This window comes from Pongo abelii, chromosome X (assembly GCF_028885655.2).
Source record: "Pongo abelii isolate AG06213 chromosome X, NHGRI_mPonAbe1-v2.0_pri, whole genome shotgun sequence".
NCBI classification, from domain to species: domain Eukaryota; kingdom Metazoa; phylum Chordata; class Mammalia; order Primates; family Hominidae; genus Pongo; species Pongo abelii.
Genome location: NC_072008.2, coordinates 121,020,798 through 121,041,322, shown reverse-complemented (window position 1 = coordinate 121,041,322; position 20,525 = coordinate 121,020,798). Strand labels below are relative to the sequence as shown.

Below are 20,525 nucleotides of genomic sequence, written 5' to 3'. Positions count from 1 at the left end.
ATGATCTCCTTTGACTCCATGTCTCACATCCAGGTCACGCTGATGCAGGAGGTGGGTTCCTGTGGTCTTGAGCAGCTCCGCCTCTGTGGCTTAGCAGGGTACAGCCTCCCTCCTGGCTGCTTTCATAAGCTGGCACTGAGTGTCTGTGGCCTTTCCAGGTGCACGGTGCAAGCTGTCAGTGGATCTACCATTGTGGGGTCTGGAGGACGGTGGCCTTCTTCTCACAGCTCCACTAGGCAGTGCCCCAGTGGGGACTTTGTGTGGGGGCTCTGACCCCACATTTCCTTTCTGCACTGCCCTAGCACAGGTTGTCCATGAGGTCCCCGCCCCTGCAGCAAAGTTCTGCCTGGACATACAGGCATTTCCATACATTCTGTAAAATCTAGCCAGAGGTTCCCAAACCTCAATTCTTGACTTCTGTGCACCTGCAGGCTCAGCACCACATGGAAGCTGCCAAGGCTTGGGGCTTGCACCCTCTGAAGCCACGGCCCAAGCTGTACCTTGGCCCCTTATAGTCATACCTGGAGTGGCTGGGACACAGGACAACAAGTCCCTAGCCTGTACACCACACAGGGGCCCTGGGACTGGCCCAAGAAACCATTTTTTCATCCTAGGCCTTCAGTCCTGTGATGGGAGGGGCTGCTGTGAAGACCTCTGACATGCCCTGGAGACATTTTCCCCATTTTCTTGGGGATTAACATTCGGGTCCTGGATACTTATGCAAATTTCTGTAGGCAGCTTGAATTTCTCCTCAGAAAATGGGATTTTCTTTTCTATCACATTGTCAGGGTGCAAATTTTTCAAACTTTTATGCTGTTTCCCTTTTAAAACTGAGTGCTTTTAATGGCACCCAAATCACCTCTTGAATGCTTTGCTGCCTAGAAATTTCTTCCACCAGATACTCTAAATCATCTCTCTCAAGTTCAAAGTTCCACAGATCTCTAGGGCAGGGGCAAAATGCCACCAGTCTCTTTGCTAAAACAAAACAAGGATGTCACCTTTGCTTCAGTTCCCAACAAGTTCCTCATCTCCATCTGAGATCACCTCAGCCTGGGTCTCATTGTCCATATCATTATTAGCATTTTGGTCAAAACCATTCAACAAGTGTCTAGGGAGTTCCAAACTTTCCCACATTTTCCTGTCTTCTTCTGAGCCCTCCGAACTGTTCCAACTTCTGCCTATTACCCAGTTCCAAAGTCACTTCCACATTTTTGGGTATCTTTTCAGCAGTGCCCCACTCTACTGGTACCAATTTACTGTATTAGTTCATTTTCATGCTGCAGATAAAGACATACCCAAGACTGGGCAATTTACAAAAGAAAGAGGTTTATTGGACTTACAGTTCCATGTGGCTGGGGAGACCTCACAGTCATGGTGGAAGGTAAAAGGCACATCTCACATGGTGGCAGACAAGAGAATAGAGCTTGTGCAGGGAACCTCCCCTTTTTAAAACCGTCAGATCTTGTGAGACTTATTCACTATCATGAGAACAGCATGGGAAAGACTTGCCCCTGTGATTCAATTAACTCCCACCGGGTCCCTCCCACAACACGTGGGAATTCAAGATGAGATTTTGGTGAGGACGCAGCCAGACCATATCAATATGTTAAATGAGAAACAGTAACTAGCTTACAAAATTGTTAAAAGGATTAGAAATAATCTATGCAAAGTGCACAGTACTGTGATCTAGCATATAGGGTGTATGTGTATAATATTTGCCTCAATTCCACTTAGGTTATTCTTGATGTGAATTTAGAGTTCTGATTTCAAGTTATTTCTCCATTAACTCCCATGTTCCTTCAAGCAGACAATTCTATGGTGATTACTGTAATGATGAAGATGTGTTCAAACAGCACACTTCATTATTAGGAATTTTATCAGAGGTAAAAATCACATGGCCCTCTCCTTAATGTGTCTGTTTAATTTCCCTCTGCTTTCCTCTTATAAGGATACATGTGATGGCATTTTTAGGGCCAGAGTTAAAAGTGTGTCAGGCTTTCAAATATTACCTAGGATTTTTTTTAAAAGGAGAGACTATGGTAATCTATATTATTAAACAGCACTTAAGTTTAACAATTTGTGCAAAAAACTCTCTCTACCCATTTATACACTGAATAAGATAAGACTGTAATTAGTATAGTATAATAGTGTAATTTCTGAAAGTCATTTTGTATATTTGGCAGAAATGGTAGCCAGTGGGCCAGGAATTTCAATGGGCAGCAAATAGACCAATCTGTGACTCTGTGGGTGCAGCTTGGGAGACAGCAGATTTCCATTCCATCTGATTCCTCTCCTTCTTCTCTAGCTTCCTTGACCTCTGAAGCTCAAGAGTGTTACAGAACATAATTTAGATTGGGTTACTTAAGATTATTGACCAAGGTCTCTAATAGACTCCCAGCAGTTTTACAAGGAATGTCTTGAAGGAAGGCAGGAAACAGGACACAGCAATCTGTCTACTGTTGATTTACTGCCAATACTGGATTTTATGATTAAAAATGAGACAAGAAAAACAGCTTAGTGGTTATAAAGGTGCTTATCCCTTTGGATACTAATTAACTGAGATATTGATACTGCACAAGAAAAAAATTTACAGCTATGTGATTAAAAAATATTTACAATCACTCTCTTATTAATTCCAATAAACTATCATTATGGTGTATATTAGTTTCTTGTGCCTGCCATAACAAATTATCACAAACTTAATAGTTTAAAAAACAGAAATTTAGTCTTTCACAGGTTTGGAGACTGAAAGTTAGAAACGAATTTAATTGAGCTAAAATCAAGGTTTTGGCAGGGCCGCACTCCCTGTGGGGAGGCTCTAGGGGAGAATCCATTCCTTGCTTCTTCCAGCTTCTGATGGCTACTGGCATTGTGTGGCACAATTATTCCAGTGGCTGCCTCCTTCTCCACATGGCCCCCTCTTCAGTCTGTCTGGTTTACCCTCTGCTTTCCTCTTATAAGGATACCTGTGATGGCATTTAGGGTCCACATGGATGATGCAGGCTAATCTCATCACAAGACTCTTAATTACATCTGTAAAACCTTTAGCATATAAGATAACACTCACAGGTTCCAGAATTAGGATCTGATATCTTTGAGGGCCACCATTCAGCCTATGACAGGAAGATAAATACACATTTTAATGTCCTTTTTTATGTGGAAAAGGTGAACCATTGTTATAATTGTCTTTTCCCAAATGCTGTTTGTTGCCTAAGAAGGTAGGCTTTGAAATTGTTGTGAAGTGAATCTCCTACAGAGGAATAAATGAGCAGTTTTCCGATTTTTATTTATTTTTATGTTTTGAAAAAGACAGGGTCTCACTGTCACCCAGGCATGAGTGCAGTGGCGTGATCATGGATCACTGCAGCCTCAACCTCCTGGGCTCAAACCATCCTCCCACCTCTTAGCCTCCCGAGTAGCTGGGACTACAGGCATGCAGCATGCCCAGCTACTTTTTGTATTTTTTTGTAGAGATAGGGTTTCGCCATATTGCCCAGGCTGGTCTGGAACACCTGAGCTCAAATGATCCTCCCACCTGGGCCTCCCAAAGTGTTGGGATTACAGGCATGAGCCACCGACTGCACCCACTTGTTTTTTTTTCCCCCAGTTTTTAGGTAGAATTTTTATTTATTTATTTTTTTGCTGGAACTCAATTAAAATACCAGTTTTGCATGTATTTCTCAATTATTTGTTTATTATTAGTCATATTTTATTTTTCTAGTTGCTCTAGTGTACATGTTAATTAAGTGATTTTTAATGTTTAAAAAGCTTCTTTATTGTATATCACAAGATAAACATTTTAAATCAGTTTAAATTTTATTAATTATAGCTATATAAAAGTTAATCTTCACTTTTTTGATGGAAAATATTAGATGCTGTTAGTGTGAGATAGTTCAAGAAATTAAGATGCAAATAGTTTTATGTTATTTCCCATCTTTCTTTCCATGGTTGAGTTTTTTTTTTTGGCACTGTTATTGTATTTACCCAATGCTTTGGATGTTTATACTGATTTTAAATCTGAAACACCTAAGAATTAGATTTTGCTGAGACCAGCTCAGTTGTGGAGACCCTAACCCAGTGGCGCTAGAGGAATTAAAGACACACACACAGAAATATAGTGTGGAGTGGGAAATCAGGGGTCTCACAGCCTTCAGAGCTGAGAGCCTTGAACAGAGATTTACCTGCATATTTACTGACAGCAAGCCAGTGATAAGCGTTGTTTCTATAGATTATAGATTAACTAAAAGTATTCCTTACGGGAAACAAAGGGATGGGCTGAAATAAAGGGATGGGTCTGGCTAGTTACCTGCGATAGGAGCATCTCCTTCAGGCACAGATGGCTCATGCTATTGTTTGTGGTTCAGGAACACCTTTAAGCGGTTTTCTGCCCTGGGTGGGCCAGGTGTTCCTTGCCCTCATTCCGGTAAACCCACCACCTTCCAGCGTGGGCGTCAAGGCCATCACAAACATGTCACAGTGCTGCAGAGATTTTGTTTATGGCCAGTTTTGGGGCCACTTCATGGCCAGATTTGGGGGCCTGTTCCCAGCAAGATTTATTATTCTTTATTTAATTTAACTCCATTAAATTAGAATAATAATTATAATTTTAAGTGGTGTTTACTAAATAAATACATGAAATCATCCAGAAAATAGTTTATGAATGCACATTTAATTAAATTCTCTGAGGGAGCTTCTAATATTACTTTGTAATTTAACTAAATAATCTTTTATTTGGATGGGAACGAACATAAATGAGCATGAAAAATGTGTAGATTAGTAATGTCTTGATATTATTTAAATCATTAAATTATTCTTGTTATTAATACTGATGTTTTAGTATATTTTTCTGTCCCTTTTTGGTAGTTTATTTGCCTTTTTATTTCATTTTTTTGCTTTTTTTTTTTTTTTTTTTTTTTGTGAGACAGAGTTTTGCTCTTTTTGCCCAGGCTGGAGTGCAATGGCGTGATCTCGGCTCACTGCAACCTCCGCCTCCCAGGTTCAAGTGATTTTCCTGCCTCAGCCTCCCAAGTAGCTGGGATTATAGGTGCTTGCCACTATGCCTGGCTAATTTTTTGTATTTTTAATAGAGACAGGGTTTCACCATGTTGGCCAGGATGGTCTCGATTTCTTGACCTTGTGATCCACCTGCCTCGGCCTCCCAAAGTGCTGGGATTACAGGCGTGAGCCACCATGCCCGGCTGCCTTTTTATTTCATATGTTATTTTTCAGAAGTTTTAGGTTTACAAAAAAATTGAGCAGATAGTACAGGTACCCCATACTCCTTTTCTCCAGCTCATAGTTTTCCTATTTTTAGCATCTTACATTTTTGTAATGTATTTTTTACAATTAATGAACCAATATATGGTACACTTGATGATGATGAAAATTGATGAAGCTATACTTTATTATTAAAGTCTGTACATTAGGGCTCAGTCTTTGTGTTGTGTAGTTGTATGTGTTTTGACAAATGCATGTGTCATGTATGCATCATCACAGTATCACACAGAAGAGTGTAACTGCCCTGAAAATTCTGTGATCCATGTATTAATCACTCTTTGATATGGTTTAGCTCTGGGTCCCCACTCAAATCTCATATTGAATAGTAACCACTATGTGTCAGGGGAGGGACCTGGTAGGAGGTGATTGGATCATGAGGGTGATGTCCCCGATGCTGTTCCCATGATAGTGAGTTCTTATGAGATCTAATGGTTTATAAGTGTGTAGCATTCTCCTCCTGCCCTCTGCCTTGTGAAGAAGGTGCTTGCTTCTTCTTCACCTTCCGCCATGATTGGTTTCCTAAGGCCTCCCCAGCCATGTGGAACTGTGTGTCAGTTAAACCTCTTTTCTTTATAAATTACCCAGTCTCAGGTGGTTTTATATAGCAGTCTGAGAATGGACTAATACAGAAAATTGGTACTAAAGAAGTGGGGCATTACTATAAGGAAACTTGAAAATATGGAAGCAACTTTGGAACTGGGTAATGGGCAGAGGTTGGAATGGTTTGGAGGGCTCAGAAAAAGACAGGAATATATGGGAAAGTTTGGAACTCCCTAGAGACTTGTTGAATGATTATGACCAAAATGCGATAGTGATATGGACAACAAAATCCAGGCTGAGGTGGTCTCAGATGGAGATGAGGAACTTATTGGGAACGAAGTAAAGGTCACTCTTGCTATGCTTTAGCAAGGAGACTGATGGCATTTTGCTCCTGCCCTAGAGATCTGTGCAACTTTGAACTTAAGAGACATGATTTAGGGTATCTGGCAGAAGAAATTTCTAAGTAGCAAAGCATTCAAGATGTGACCTGGCTGTTTCTGAAAGTGTTCAGTCATATGCATTCACAAAGAGATGGTCTGACATTGGAACTTATGTTTAAAAGCAAAGAAAAGCATAAAAGTTTGGAAAATTTGCAGCCTATATGGTAGAAAAGAAAAACCCATTTACTGGGAAGTAATTCAAGCCTGCTGCAGAAATTTGCATAAGTAAAAAGGAGCCAAATGTTAATTGCCAAAAGAATGGGGAAAATGTCTCCAGAGCATTTCAGAGATCTTCATGACAGCCCTTCCCATCACAGGCCTGGAGGCCTAGGAGGGAAAAATGGTTTCATGGGCTGGGCCCAAGGCCATACTGCTCTGTGCAGCCTCATGACATGGTTCCCTGTGTCCCAGCCACTCCAGCTTCAGCTGTGGCTAAAAGGGGCCAAGGCACAGCTCATAATGTTGCCTCAGAGGGTGCAAGCCTCAAGCTTTGGTGGCCTCCACATGGTGTTGGGCCTGTGGGTGCTTAGAAGACAAGAGTTGTGGTTTGGGAACCTCTGCCTAGATTTCAGAAGCTGTATGGTAATGCCTGAATGTCCAGGCAGAAGTCTGCTGCAGGGCCAGAGCCCTCATGGGTAACCTCTACTAGGGCAGTGTAGAGGGGAAATGTGGGGTTGGAGACTCACACAGAGTCCCCATTGGGGCAGTGCCTAGTGAAGCTGTGAGAAGATGGCCACTATCCTCCATACCTCTAGACTGACAGTTTGTACCGAGCACCTGGAAAAGCTGCAGGCTCTCAATGCCATCCCCTGAAACCAGCCATGGGGGCTATACCCTGAAGAGCCACAAGGGTAGAGCTACACAAGGCCTTGGGAGCCCACCCCTTCCATCAGTGTGCTCTGGATGTGAGGCATGGATTGAAAGGAGATTATTTTGGAACTTTAAGCTTTAATGACTTCCCCATTGTATTTTGGACTTGCATGGGGCCTGAGGCCCTTTCATTTTGGCCAGTTTCTCTCATTGATAGTAGGAAGATCAATGGTTGCCATGATTTGGGAGGAAAAGAGGGAATAAAGGAAGAGGAAGAGAGTATTGGTCCATTTTCACACTGCTGTAAGAACTACCAGAAACTGAGTAATTTATAAAGAAAAGAGGTTTAATTGACTCACAGTCCACATAGCTGGGAGGCCTCAGGAAACTTACAATCATGGCAGAAGGCAAAGGAAGAGCAAGCACCTTCTTCACAAGATGGCGGGCAGAGCAGAGGAACCGCCACACACTTATAAACCATCAGGTCTTGTAAGAACTCACTCACTATCATGAGAGCAGCATGAGGGAAACCACTCCCATGATCCAATCACTTCTCACCAGGTCCCTCCCCTGACACATGGCAATTATAATTCAATATGAGACTTGAGTGGGGACACAGAGCTAAACCATATCATTCCGCCACAGCCCTTCCCAAATCTCATTTCCTTATCGCACTGCAATACATTTGCAAAATTCCATCTCAACAGTCCCCAAATGTCTTAACTAATTCCAGCATTAAGTCAAAAGTCCAACTCCAAAGTCTCATCTGAGACAAGGCAAGTCCCATTCTGCCTATGAGCCTATAAAATCAAGTTAGTTACTTCCTATATACAATGGGGGTACAGGCATTGAATCATGGGGGTGGGTCTTTCCTGTGCTGTTCTTGTGACGGTGAATGAATCTCATGACATCTGATGGTTTCAAAAACGGGAATTTCCCTACACAAGCTCTTTGCCTGCCGCCATTCATGTAAGATGTGACTTGCTCCTCCTTGCCTTCCATAATGATTGTGAGCCCTCCCCAGCCATTTGGAACTGTAAGTCCAATAAACTTCTTTGTTTTGTAAATTGCCTAGTCTCAGGTATGTCTTTATCAGCAGCATGAAAATGAACTGATACAGTGCATTATCTTTTTGATGTCCTGTATTCAATTTACTAGTATTTTGTTGCGGATTCTTGCATGTAAGTTCATCAGGGATATTGGTCTGCTGTTTTCCTTTTTTGGTTGTTGTGTCCTTGTCCAGTTTTGGTATTAGGGCGATAGTGGCCTCATGGAATGAATTAGGGAGAATACTCTCCTCTTCAATTTTTTGGAACAGTTTCAGGAGGAGTGGTACTACTTCTTTTTATATTTGATAGAATTTGGCTGTGAATCCCTCAGCCAAGCTCCCTCAACAATCCCTGAGCTTGTCTTTATTGGGATTTTTTTTTTTTTTTACTACTGATTCAATTTTGCTCTTCATTATTGGCCTGTTTAGATTTTCTATTTCTTCCTTGTTCAATCTTGGTAGGTTGTAGGTTTCCAGGAATTTATCTCTTTCCTCTAGGTTTTCTTGTTTGTGAGTATATAGTTGTTCATAATAGTTTCTGATGATCTATTGTGTTTCTGTAGTATCAGTTGAAATATTTCCTTTTTTATTTCTCATTGTGTTTATTTGGTTCATCTTTCTTCTAGGCTAGTCTAGCTACTGATTTATCAGTTTTATTTATCTTTTTGAAGAATCAACTCTTTGTTTTTTTAATACTTTGTATTTTTTTGGTCCCTATTTCATTTAGTTCTACTGTGATCTTTGTTATTTCTTCTGCTAGTTTTGAGTGTGGTTTGTTTTTGATTTTCTAGTTTTTTGAGATGCATTGTTAGGTTGATAATTTGTAATCTTTCTTTTTTTGATAATAGGCATTTAATGCTACAAATTTCCCTCTTACCACTGCTTTTGCTATATCCCACAGGTTTTGGTTTGTTGTGTTTCCATTTTCATTTGTTTCAAAAAATTTTTAATCTTTTGTATTAATTTCTTCTTTGATCCAATGATTGTTCAGGAGCTTGTGTAATATCCATGTGTTTGTATCATTTCTGAAGTTCCTTTTTGTATTGATTTCAATTTATTCCACTGTGTTATGAGAAAATAATTGATAGGATTTCATTTTTAAACATTTGTCGATACTTGTTTTATGGCCTAACATGTGGTTTATCTTGGAGAATGTTCCATGTACGCATCGAAAGAGTGTATATTCTGCAGTTGTTGGGCAGAATGTTCTGTAAATTTGTTAGGTCCATTTGGTGTAAAGTCCAATTTACATCTAATGTTTCTTTGTTGGTTTCCTGTCTAGATGATCTGTCTAATGCCGTGAGTGGTGCGTTGAAGTCTCCCACCATTATTGTATCTGTCTATCTCTCTTTAGGCCTAGTGATATTTGTTTTACGGATCTGGGTGCTCCAGTGTTGGGTGCATATACATTTAAAATTGTTATAGCCTCTTGCCAGATTGATCCCTTTATTATAGAATGAAGTTCTTTGTCTTTTTTTAACTGTCTTTTATTTAATATCTGATTTAATTGATGCAAGTACAGCTAGTGCTGCTCACTTTTGGATTTTGTTTGTGTGGACTGTCTTTCTATTCCTTTACTTTTGTTCTATATGTGTCTTTACAAGTAATGTGAGTTTCTTGTAAACATCATATAATTGGATTATGTTTTTAAAATCTATTTTGCCAATCTGTATCTTTTAAATGGGGCATTTAATTCATTTATTTTCAAGGTTTATATTGATATGTGAGGGTTTGTTCTTGTCGTATTGTTAATTGTTTTCTAGTTTTATAAATTCTCTGTTTCTTTTTCTTGGAATGTTTGCCGTTGTGGTTTGGTGGAATTCTGTGGTGGTGCCATTTGATTCCTTTTTCTTCCTCCTTTGTGTGATTACTTTACCAGTGAGTTTTATACTTTTGTGTGTTTTTATGATGATGAATATCGCTTTTACTTCCAAGTTTATGACTTCTTTGAGCATTTCTTGTAGGGCCAGTTTAGTGGCGATGAATTCCTCAGCATTTGCTTGTCTGTGAAAGACTTCATTTCTTCTTATTTATGAAGCTTATTGCTGGATATTGAGTTCTTGGCTGGCAGTCTTGGTTTTTTTTTATTTCAGCATTTTTAATATGTCATTCCCTTGTCTTCTGGCTTTTAAGGTTTCTGGTGAGAAGTCTCATGTTAGTCTAATGGAGTTTCCTTATGTAGGTGACAGGGTGCTTTTCTCTTGCTGATTTTATTTTATTTTATTTTTCTGTCAAGCTGTTCTTTATTTCAGGGAGAGGGTAGGACACGGAGCTCAGTCTTTCATAGCAGCAACTTTCCTCAGGACATTGCTCAGCTCCTCCCACTTCCTCTTGGTGTGGATGTGTGTCCCCACCCTTTTCTTGATGAACTTGAGGGCTTGTTTGTCCTAGGAGACCTTCAGTAACTCCATGGTACACCGCTAGTATGGGGTGAAGCCACATACCTCTTGGATCATGCCCCGCACACACTTGGTGTGTTTGGTCGGGCGCCCGAGGCTACGACTGTGTCTGGGCTTGCTCACATTCTTGGTCAACTTGTGGCCCTTGTTGAGGCCCACGACCATAGTGTAGCACAGAGCCATTGCTGCTGCTCTGCAATGGTGGCTGTGGTGGAATGGTGTCTTGCTGATTTTAGAATTCTTTTTACTTTAGACAGTCTGATTATAATATGCTGTGGCAAACTCCTTTTTGCATTGTGTTTTCCTGGGAATCACTGAGTCTCCTGTGTCTGGATGTCTAAATCTTGCTATACTTGGAAAAGTTTCATTTCTTATTTCGTTAAGTAGGCTTTCTAAGCCTTTTAATCTCTCATCTCCCTCAGGAATACCAATAATTTGTAAGTTTGGTCATTTTATGTAGTCTCAAATGGCACATGTATACCTATGTAACAAACTTGCATGTTCTGCATGTGGATCCCAGAACTTAAAGTATAATAAAAAAATAAAATAAATAAAAGCAATAAGCAAGTTCAAAAAAAAAAAGAAAAAGCTTTGTTCATTCTTTTTCTTTATTTCTGTCTGACTGGATTATTTCAAAAGACCTGTCTTCAAGTTCTGAAATTCTTTCTTCTGCTTGATCTAGTATTTCAAATGTATTTTGTATTTTCTTCAAGGAATCCTTTAGTTTCGGAATTTCTGTGTGTGTGTGTGTGTCTGAGAGAGAGAGAGAGAGAAAGAGAGAGAGAGACTTTTTCTGTTGCCCAGGCTGGAGTGTAGTGGTGTGATCATAGCTCAGTATGACCTCAAACTTTTGGACTCAAGTGATCCTCCTGCCTCAGCTTCCTGAGTAGTTGGGATTACAAGCATGTGCCACCATGCCTAGCTAATGTTTGTATTTTTAGTAGAGACAGGTTCTCTCTATGTTGCCCAAGCTGGTCCTAAACACCTGGGCTCAAGCAGCCCTCTTACCTCGGCCTCCCAAAGTGCTGAGATTGTAGGCGTTAGCCACCACACTCGGGCTTTTTATCTTTTAAAGATATTTATCTCCATGTTATAAGTTTTTATTTGTATTCTGAATTGATTTTCTGAGTTCTTTGTATTGGTTTTTAGATTTCTCTGGCATCTCATTGAGCTTCTTTAAAATCAATATTTTGAATTCTTTATCTGGGATTTTGAGGCTTTTTTTTTTCTTTTTTGGTTAGGATCTACTGCTGGAGAATTATTGCATTCATTTGAGGCCATCATATTACTTAGCTTTTTCATGTTTTCTGTATCTTTATGTTGGTTTCTGCTCATCTGGCTTCATAGTTACATCTTTTTAAAAAAATTACTTTCACGTGGATGGGGGACTTTTTTCTTGAAGATATGACAATGATGTTCGTTGGGTAAGGGCTTCTGGCCTTGCTTCCAGGTGCACGCAGTAGTGAAGACTCTGTACAATTTGTATGGCTATCCTTATTGTGTTAATGTGTGGTTCTTGGTGGGGCCTGTGGTGAAGTTGTGCTTGTGACTGGAATGCCTGATGGGCCCATCATCAGGTTGTTATGGTAGCAGAGGTGTGCTAAGTATGTCTATCCTTGTGACCTGGGACAGCATATGCTGGCTCCTGTGTTGGCAGTTTCCAGGCAGGCTCATGTTTGGGCATCTGGGTGGCTTTCTCAGATGCCAGTTTTAGTAGCAGTATACCAGGCAGATAAGCAGGCTCTCGAGCTCCTGAGCAGCCGGGGTAGTGTGGGTGATAGAGGTAGCAGTGGTGGTGAGATGGTCTCCTCGTTCCCATGCACTGTGCTCTTGTGTTGGAAGTGGTTGCAACAGGCTGTGCAAACTGGCTTCTAGGCCAGAAGGTGGTGCTTGCAGGTAAGAGCCAGCTGAGACTGTAGAAGTAGGGTGTTTATGCTCAGTCTCTGTCCCCTTGGTGCTCATGTGCCCCTGGTGGTAGATTGGGTTGTGCAACACCCAGAACCTGGCCCCCCACAGTTCGTTTTGGCATAGGGTTAGGAGGGTGAAGCTGGGTGGATCCAGACGGGGCAAGCTTGTACTCAACACCTCCCAATGGCAAGTGCGTGCATGAGCCATGATGTGGGGGTGGGGCAGGCAGTGTAGTCCTCATGCCCCTGGTGAAATGCTTGGGTGAGAGGTGACTGCTGCTGTGCTGAGGTCCTGCCATGGGTGCCAGGGAGGATGAGACCACTGCTGTCCCTCCCTCATCCCAGCTGTGGCAGCCAACCTGGCTGTTCTGTTGGTATGGCAGTTTGCACCCAGCCCATAATTCAGCCATGAGCCATAGAAGCCAGCACCCAGCTCAAGACCAAGCCTCTGCAGTAACTCATTCTGCTCAGGATTGGAGCATTGGGAGCCTGGTTCCAGTGCCAGAGGCTGGAGCCCATGCCATGTTCACTTCTTAGTTTTGATTGTAAGATCCCCATTGATCCCCATTCCCGCTCAAGCCCCTGCTCCACAAGATGCAACCTGATCTTCCCCAATGGCCAAGACTGGTGCTGCAGATTCCCAGGACCACTCATAGTTTGCTAAAAGCTAGGATTAAGAACGGCATCTTACTGTGGCTACTTAGTTCTCAGGAATTGTGTGGGACCCAGGGCATGTTGCCTCCTTGAAGCAGTTCCTTCTCACAGTCTCTTGGATGCTCCCTAAATCAGATTCAGGATTTGGGTGGGTCAGGGTGCTCTCCTGTGGCCTGGATTGTATGATTCCCCAGTGGGAAAGTGGACTGCAGAAAGATACTCATTCACTCTCTCTTAGGGATTCATTGCCAGTTCCCAGCCGGTCTTGACGACACAGGCTGTCTGCTTTTCTTCTCATTCCCAGATTTTGGAGTTTCCTTTCACTTTTTCTGTTGAACCCTGTGTTCCCTGTTGGGTAATGTATTCAAAGTGTGATTGTCTACATACCATTTTGGTTTTTCTAAGTGGATGAGGTGTGCTGGAAATGTTTTTAGTCAGCTATCTTGGAAAACAAAGGTCAGCCTCCTGTCACTTTTTGAACTTCTTTGGTTACTGTGTTTTCTCATGACTATTATTTTCAGCCTTCTCTGCTTGCTGTTTTTTCTCTACTCACTTTCTAAGTGTTGGCCTTCCTGATAGCCCATTCTTGATCTCTCTAATTCAATACTCTGATATTAGGTGATGCCTTCCATTTCTGTGATTTAATAGAACTAACCATATTCCTACAACTTTCATTTTTTTTTTTTTTTTGAGATGGAGTCTCACTCTGTCACTCAGGCTGGAGTGCAGTGGCACGATCTCAGCTCACTGCAATCTCTGCCTCCTGGGTTCAAGCAATTCTCCTGCCTCATCCTCCTGAGTAGCTGGAATTACAGGCGTGCGCCACCACGCCTGGCTAATTTTTGTATTTTTAGTAAGAGACGGGGTTTCACGATATTGTTCAGGCTGGTCTCGAACTCCTGACCTCATGATCCGCCCACCTCGGCCTCCCAAAGTGCTGGGATTATAGGCGTGAGCCACTGTGCCCGGCCACAACTTTCAATTTTATATATCCATCCCAGACTTCACTTAGGAGATCAAGATTCATCTGTCTAATGCCCATTTAACAGCCCCTCTTTGAGTCTCTCTCAGATGTCTCGGTTTATACAGATATAAACTTGAACCCTTCATTGCACCTCTGTTTCAAAAAAGCAAAAACCTCACCAGTAGAAGAAGCTACAAAAATCCTGTTACACTCCCACTGTTTATTAGATAATATTATTTTAGCTGTCCAGGCCAGAATCCTGGGTGCCATTCTTGATTCTTTCCTCTCATTTCTTCCACATACCTAGCTCCTTGCCATCCCCTGTGAGTACTAATTTCAAAATATATTTCAAATTTTATCCACTTTCTCTTAACCCTATTCTTGCAATCTTAATAGAAGTTACTATCATCTATCTCTGAGACCACTGTATTATTTATGAGTACTTAATACTAGGTATTTTACAGAATAACAAACTGGGCATAATTTTGTTTTTAGGATTTCAAATTACTTGTAAACAGTAATTTTGAACTTCCAGAATTCTGAAGTTACAAGAATAAGAGGTAAAACCCTAAATATAAAGAAACATATCCTAAACTAAAAACAGTGACTTCACTTTCTTCCCCAATAGAACTGTGTGATGCTTGGGTATCCAGAGGAGGTAAGCCAGAATATTGGGAAACATTTATTTCTAGTTTAGATTTTGGTTTCTAGTAATTCTATTGTTTTTTTAGTTATTCAGAATTTTATGGTGGGAGGAGGAAGAATAGAAATTTTCATATTATATAAACATAGCTATTTTTTGCCAGTTATACAATTTTACATAAGGTTAAGAGTAAGAATATAGATCTCTCTCCTTCTCTATATGTATCTATATATTACATATATAGTAATACATATGTTAATGTTCTCAATAAGGAATTTACTATATTGCTAAGTGAACAGGCCTCATCCCTTGGAATGAGGAAGTTGAGCATTACTGATAGGAGGTTGTTTTTATGAGGGCAGACCAGATGCTAAATGAGGTACACTGAACTAAGCTGGATGCTCTTCCTGACAGAGGCACAAAATTTTCTTACATTTTTAACCAAATAAGTATAATGAGCTAGTGTTAGCAAAATAAATTTCTATGATAAAGTAACTAACTTGATAGTTACTCAGGTAGTTTTTGAGGGTTTGCACCTTTGGGGACATTATTTGTCTGCCATGAATAGAGGTTGTTGCTGGCATCTAGTGGGTAGATGCCAGAGATGCTGCTAAATATCCTACAGTGCCCAGGATAGCCCCCTACAATGGTTATCCAGACCAAAAGGTCCACAGTGGTGGGGTTGAGCAACTCTTTTCTAGAGTATTTATTTTTCAACCCGCTGCTGTAATATCCTAAGTATTTTTCAAAATTTCCTTTAACAAACCCTTAATAGGAGTAATGGTTATAACGATTCCATGATTTTATTTTTGTGAAAATTTAAATGAATGGAAGTATATTTGTGTGTACTTGGAATAATTTAGGAGAGGAATGAATCAAGGATGAATACCAGGTTTCTGGCTTGAGCAACTCACCAGGAGGGTGTTGTTGACATTGAGACGAGAAAAAAAAAAAAAAGTGTGGGAAAAGATCTTCATTTCAGATTTTATATTTGTAGAATTTGAGGTGCCTGAGGTATCAAGGTGAAGTCCTGAAGATCAGAACATAGGCTTTTAGACATATCCTTAATTTGCAATTCATCAGTATGTAAATATAATTTGGATCTGGGTTGGATGAAATCACCCAGTAGAGTGTATATCTTTTTTTTTCCATTTACTTTTCAGATTTACTGAGTGAACATAGTTTTTCATAAACATTTGATCTAAATCATTTTTTTTGTTGTTGTTGCTGGTTGTTTGGTTTTTAATACTGAGAACACGGAGATTCAGTTTGAAAGATACCCTAAAATCTTAAGAGTGGTATACACCAATCCCTCCCACTCTCCACCCACAATCTAGTTGGTTTAAATGAGCAGAATGATCCATTTTTCCATTTTAGGTGAGCAGATGTTTATGAAAGATCTTAGAACTGTCTGCCTCATTTATCAGGAACATTTACAAGGGAAGAAGCCATTAATCGTATTTCAACTTGTAAATAGAAGAAGACTAAGACTCAGGTTCATATCTTATACTTTTAACATGAACTTGTTGAAAGAAACATTAACAATTTCAAACTAAAGAAATTTTAAGTTTTTCCTCACAAAAGCATAAAAATGGAGATCTTAACAGGAAATTCTTAAAAGGTAAAAACAACTTATACTAGTCCTTGGGTAGTTAACATAGAACAGGTTCTTCTTTTTGTTACTTTCTTTGAAAAGGGATTTTTGGTTCCAAGTCTGTTCCTGCTTAGTATCTGCTCCGGCCTTCCCCCCTCTCCAAGCGGCCTCCTTGATGGCCTCCGCCCCTGGGCACCCTGCAGCCTGACCGGCTGTAAGAATCATGCAGGGGAGGGCTGCCCCTTTCCATGGGCAGAAGGAGCCCACGATCCGGTCTGCCTACCCGGTCTCGGCCCCTCGAGTAGCGGTCGCTCCGGACGTAACTGTTGCTGGATCTGTCGTGGCCGCTGCTGTAGGCGTCGGGCAAGCTGCCCCAGTACTCATCGTAGTGGCCTCCTCCTCTGTAGCGGTTGCTCAGGCCGTAACTCTTGATGGAACTGTCGCGGCCCCCACTGTAGGCGTCAGGCGAGGGGCCTCGGTACTCCTCGTAGCGGCCTCCTCCTCCATAGCGGGCGCTCCGACCATGACTGTTGCTGGAACTGTTGCGGCCACGGCCCCCGCTGTAGGCGTCGGGCGAGCGGCCTCGGTATTCCTTGTAGCGGCCTCCTCTTCTGTAGTGGTCACTCTGGCCATAGCTGTTGCTGAAACTGTCTCGGCCCCTGCTGTAGGCTTCGGTGGAGTGGTCCCCGCTGTGGGCATCAGGCGAGTGGCCCCCGCTGTGGGCATCGGGCGAGCGGCCCCCGCTGTGGGTGTCGTGCGAGCGGCCTCGGTACTCTTCGTAGTAGCCGCCTCCTCCATAGCGGTGGCTCCAGTCGTAACTGTTGCTGGAACTGTCGCGGCTCCTGCTGTAGGCGTCGGGTGAGTGGCCTCCGCTGTTGGCATAGAGAGAGTGGCCTCGGTTCTCCTCGTAGTGGCCGCCTCCTCCATAGGAGTCGCTCCGGCTGGAACTGTCGTGGCCCCTGCTGTAGGCGTCTGGCGAGCGGCTTCCGCTGTTGGCATCGAGCGAGCGGCCTCGGTACTCCTTGTAGCGGCCTCCTCCTCTGTAGCGGTCGCTCCCGCTGGAACTGTTGTGGCCCCCGCTGTAGGCGTCAGGCGAGCAGCCTCCGCTGTTGGCATCGAGCGAATGGCCTCGGTACTCCTCGTAGCAGCCTCCTCCTCCGTAGCGGTCACTCCGGTTGGAACTGTCGTGGCCCCCGCTGTAGGCATCAGGCGAGCGGCCTCCGCTGTTGGCATCGAGCGAGTGGCCTCCTCCTCCGTAGCGGTCGCTCCAGCTGGAACTGTCGTGGCCCCCGCTGTAGGCATCAGGCGAGCGGCCTCCGGTGTTGGTATCGAGCGAGCGGCCTCGGTACTCCTCGTAGCGGCCTCCTCCTTCGTAGCTGTGGCTCCGGCTGGAACTGTCGTGGCCCCCGCTGTAGGCATTGGGCGAGCGGCCTCCACTGTTGGCATCGAGCGAGCGGCCTCCTCCTCTGTAGCGGTCACTCTGGCTGGAACTGTCGTGGCCCCCACTGTAGGCGTCAGCAGAGCGGCCCCCGCTGTGGGCGTCGTGGGAGCGGCCTCGGTACTCATAGCGGCCTCCTCCTCTGTAGCGGTGGCTCTGGCCGTAACTGTTGCTGGAACTGTTGCGGCCCCCGCTGTGGGTGTCGGGTGAGCAGCCTCCACTGTTGGCATCCAGAGAGTGGCCTCGGTTCTCCTTGTAGTGGCCTCCTCCTCCATAGTGGTCGCTCCAGCTGGAATTGTCGTGGCCGTCACTGTAGGCGTCGGGTGAGCGGCCTCCGCTGTTGGCATCCAGCGAGCGGCCTTGGTACTCCTCATAACGGCCTCCTCCTCTGCAGCAGTCACTCTGGCTGGAACTGTCGTGGCCCCCACTGTAGGCGTCCTCAGAGCGGCCCCCACTGTGGGCATCAGTGGAGTGGCCCCCGCTGCGGGCCTCGTGCGAGCGGCCTCGGTACTCCTCGTAGCGGCCTTCTCCTCTGTAGTGTTGGCTCCGGCTGTAGCTGTTGCTGGAACTGTTGCGGCCTCCGCTGTGGGCGTCCGGCGAGCGGCCTCCGCTGTGGGTGTCAGGCGAGCGGTCTCTGTACTCCTCGTAGCGGCCTTCTCCGTAGTCGTCGCTCTGGCGGTAACTGTTACTGGAACTGCTACGGCCCCCGCTATAGGCTTTGGGCGAGCGGTCCCCGCTGTAGGCGTCTGGCAAGACGTCTGGCAAGGCGACCGGCAAGGCCTCAGATGAGTGGCCTCCGTTGCAGGCATCGGGCGAGTGGCCCTGGTACTCCTCGTAGCGGCATCCTCCTCCGTAAGATGGCGGTGTCCCCCGCCCAGGGGCAGCACCGCATGGGCCTCCGTAGCTCTTGAGGGGCTCTCGGTAGGAGCCTTTGCTGGGATGATCCACGTAGTCACGGTTGCGACCCCTGTAGCCATTTCGGTTGCCGTCGCCTCTCAAGGGACGGTAGTCTGGGACACTGGAGTGGCCATAATAGCGACGGCTGTACTCTCTGAGAGTGGGAACAAAATCCCCAGGGTCACAGCACGGGGGCAGTGGCTCCCGGACCTGCGGGCCTGAGTAGCCATCTTGCCCCCACACGGCCGGGGCCTTCCCAGGCATTCCACTGCTGCCAGTGCGAGCCAGGCTCCACGGGGTCACAGCCCTCTTGCGGGGTGGGCCGGCCCAGCACAGTGGCTGCAAGCCTGAGTAGCCATCTTGCCCCCACACGGCCGGGGCCTTCCCAGGCATTCCACTGCTGCCAGTGCGAGCCAGGCTCCACGGGGTCACAGCCCTCTTGCGGGGTGGGCCGGCCCAGCACAGTGGCTGCAAGCCTGAGTAGCCATCTTGCCCCAACACGGTCGGTGCCTTCCTGTGCATTCCACGGCCAATGCTGCGAGCCAGGCTCGAAGGCGCGGCCCTCTTGTGGGGTGGGCTGGCCCAGTGCCACGGCAGCGGCCTGCGCTTCCTAGGCATCAGGGCCCTGTAGGGCCGCAGGTCGAAATACCCTGCGTAGCCGCAGCCGTCATTGGGCCCACCCCGAGAAGGGGATCGCTGTGGGCTGCTGCCACCCCTACGGGTTCTGTGTGAGAACCTCGAGCGACCGCTGCTGCCGGGGGTTGGCGGGACCCACCGGCTGTTCTTGAATGCCTGTTTGATGGCCTGGGCCACCTTGATGGACTTACCATCCAGGCACTTGCCGTTCATATCTCTGGCGGCGGCCTTGGCGTCTGCAGGGCTTTCGAATGTGACGAACGCGAAGCCCCTCGACTTGTTGGTTTCTCGGTCTTTCATGAGGAACACCTTGATGATGCGGCCATACTTGCCAAACTCGGCTTTGAGGGCTTTCTCGTCGGTTTTGAGGTTGAGGCCCCCAACGAAAAGCTTCTCTGGGCGATCTGCTTCCATCATGTCTCCCTGCCAAATGGTGGGTCAGAGGAAGTGGGAAGTGATGACGCAACAACTCAGTCGCGGCCTTCGAGCGCTCTCGTGGAGGGCGGCTCCTACCGGTTGGCGGGTGTATGTCTCAAGAAGGAAAAGAGTACCTTACGTCATAGTTTTTGGGAACACCAACTTCTATGATACAGGTAGAGGAAAACCTAGGAATAGAAAATAAGAAGTAGCCAGAGAGGTAGGAAGAGATCCCAGAAGTGTAGTCTTCTAAGCCAAAGGAAAATAATCTTTCCAGACATATGGAATGGTTATTGATATGGTGATTGTTGGTAACATTGGTGGATGTGAGAGTGGATAGAAACCAAATTGCAGTGGGTTAAGAAGTCCATGGTAAGTAAGAAATTTAGTTGTGTTGTGGATTTATGTGAGTTTGGCTGTAAAAGAAGAGGCAGATGGAGGGGAATGTGGGATCGTGGGAGGTATTTTTGTGTTTGCTTTTAAAGATCAAAGATAATTCTTAATTGGTATTTTAAAAGACAAATAGCGTATTTGGAGTTTAGGTATACTGAAGCATATCAAATACATCTGGTTAATAAACATACATTCTATGAGGTTTTTTTTTTTTGTTTGTTTTGAGACAGAGTCTCGCTCTGTCACCCAGGCTGGAGTGCAGTGGCGTGATCTCAGCTCCCTGCAACCTCCGCCTCCTGGGTTTAAGTGATTCTCCTGCCTCAGCCTCCTGAGAAGCTGGGATTACAGGGGCCCACCATCACATCCGGCTAATTTTTGTGTTTTTAGTAGACACAGGATTTCGCCATGTTGGCCAGGCTGGTCTCCAACTCCTGAGCTCAAAAGATCTGCCTGATTTGGCCTTCCAAA

General features: G+C 44.5%; 2 protein-coding genes and 1 pseudogene across 4 annotated transcripts in view; 1 reads left to right on the top strand and 2 right to left on the bottom strand.

The window, feature by feature from the left end:
- The window catches only part of LRCH2 (leucine rich repeats and calponin homology domain containing 2), a 119,316-nt gene that overhangs the window by 23,185 nt on the left and 75,606 nt on the right, over positions 1 to 20,525 (top strand). The gene's annotated exons all lie outside the window — the stretch shown is intronic.
- LOC112131055 (large ribosomal subunit protein eL36-like) lies at positions 10,389 to 10,697 on the bottom strand (annotated as a pseudogene).
- RBMXL3 (RBMX like 3) lies at positions 16,182 to 19,664 on the bottom strand. The gene is made up of 2 exons (XM_054544984.1): positions 19,088 to 19,664; positions 16,182 to 18,958 (listed from the first exon to the last, which is right to left on the bottom strand). The coding sequence occupies exons 1-2, from the start codon at positions 19,662 to 19,664 to the stop codon at positions 16,407 to 16,409; spliced, it is 3,129 nt and encodes a 1,042-aa protein (XP_054400959.1). The 3' UTR covers positions 16,182 to 16,406.

What these genes read in the sequence shown, in the direction of transcription:
- RBMXL3 (XM_054544984.1), bottom strand. Translation starts at nt 19,664, where the DNA reads ATGATGGAAGCAGATCGCCCAGAGAAGCTTTTCGTTGGGGGCCTCAAC. An exon ending in GGGGCAAGATGGCTACTCAG is followed by an intron (nt 18,959 to 19,087) that starts GCTTGCAGCCAC and finishes ATGGCTACTCAG; the next exon opens with GCTTGCAGCCACTGTGCTGG.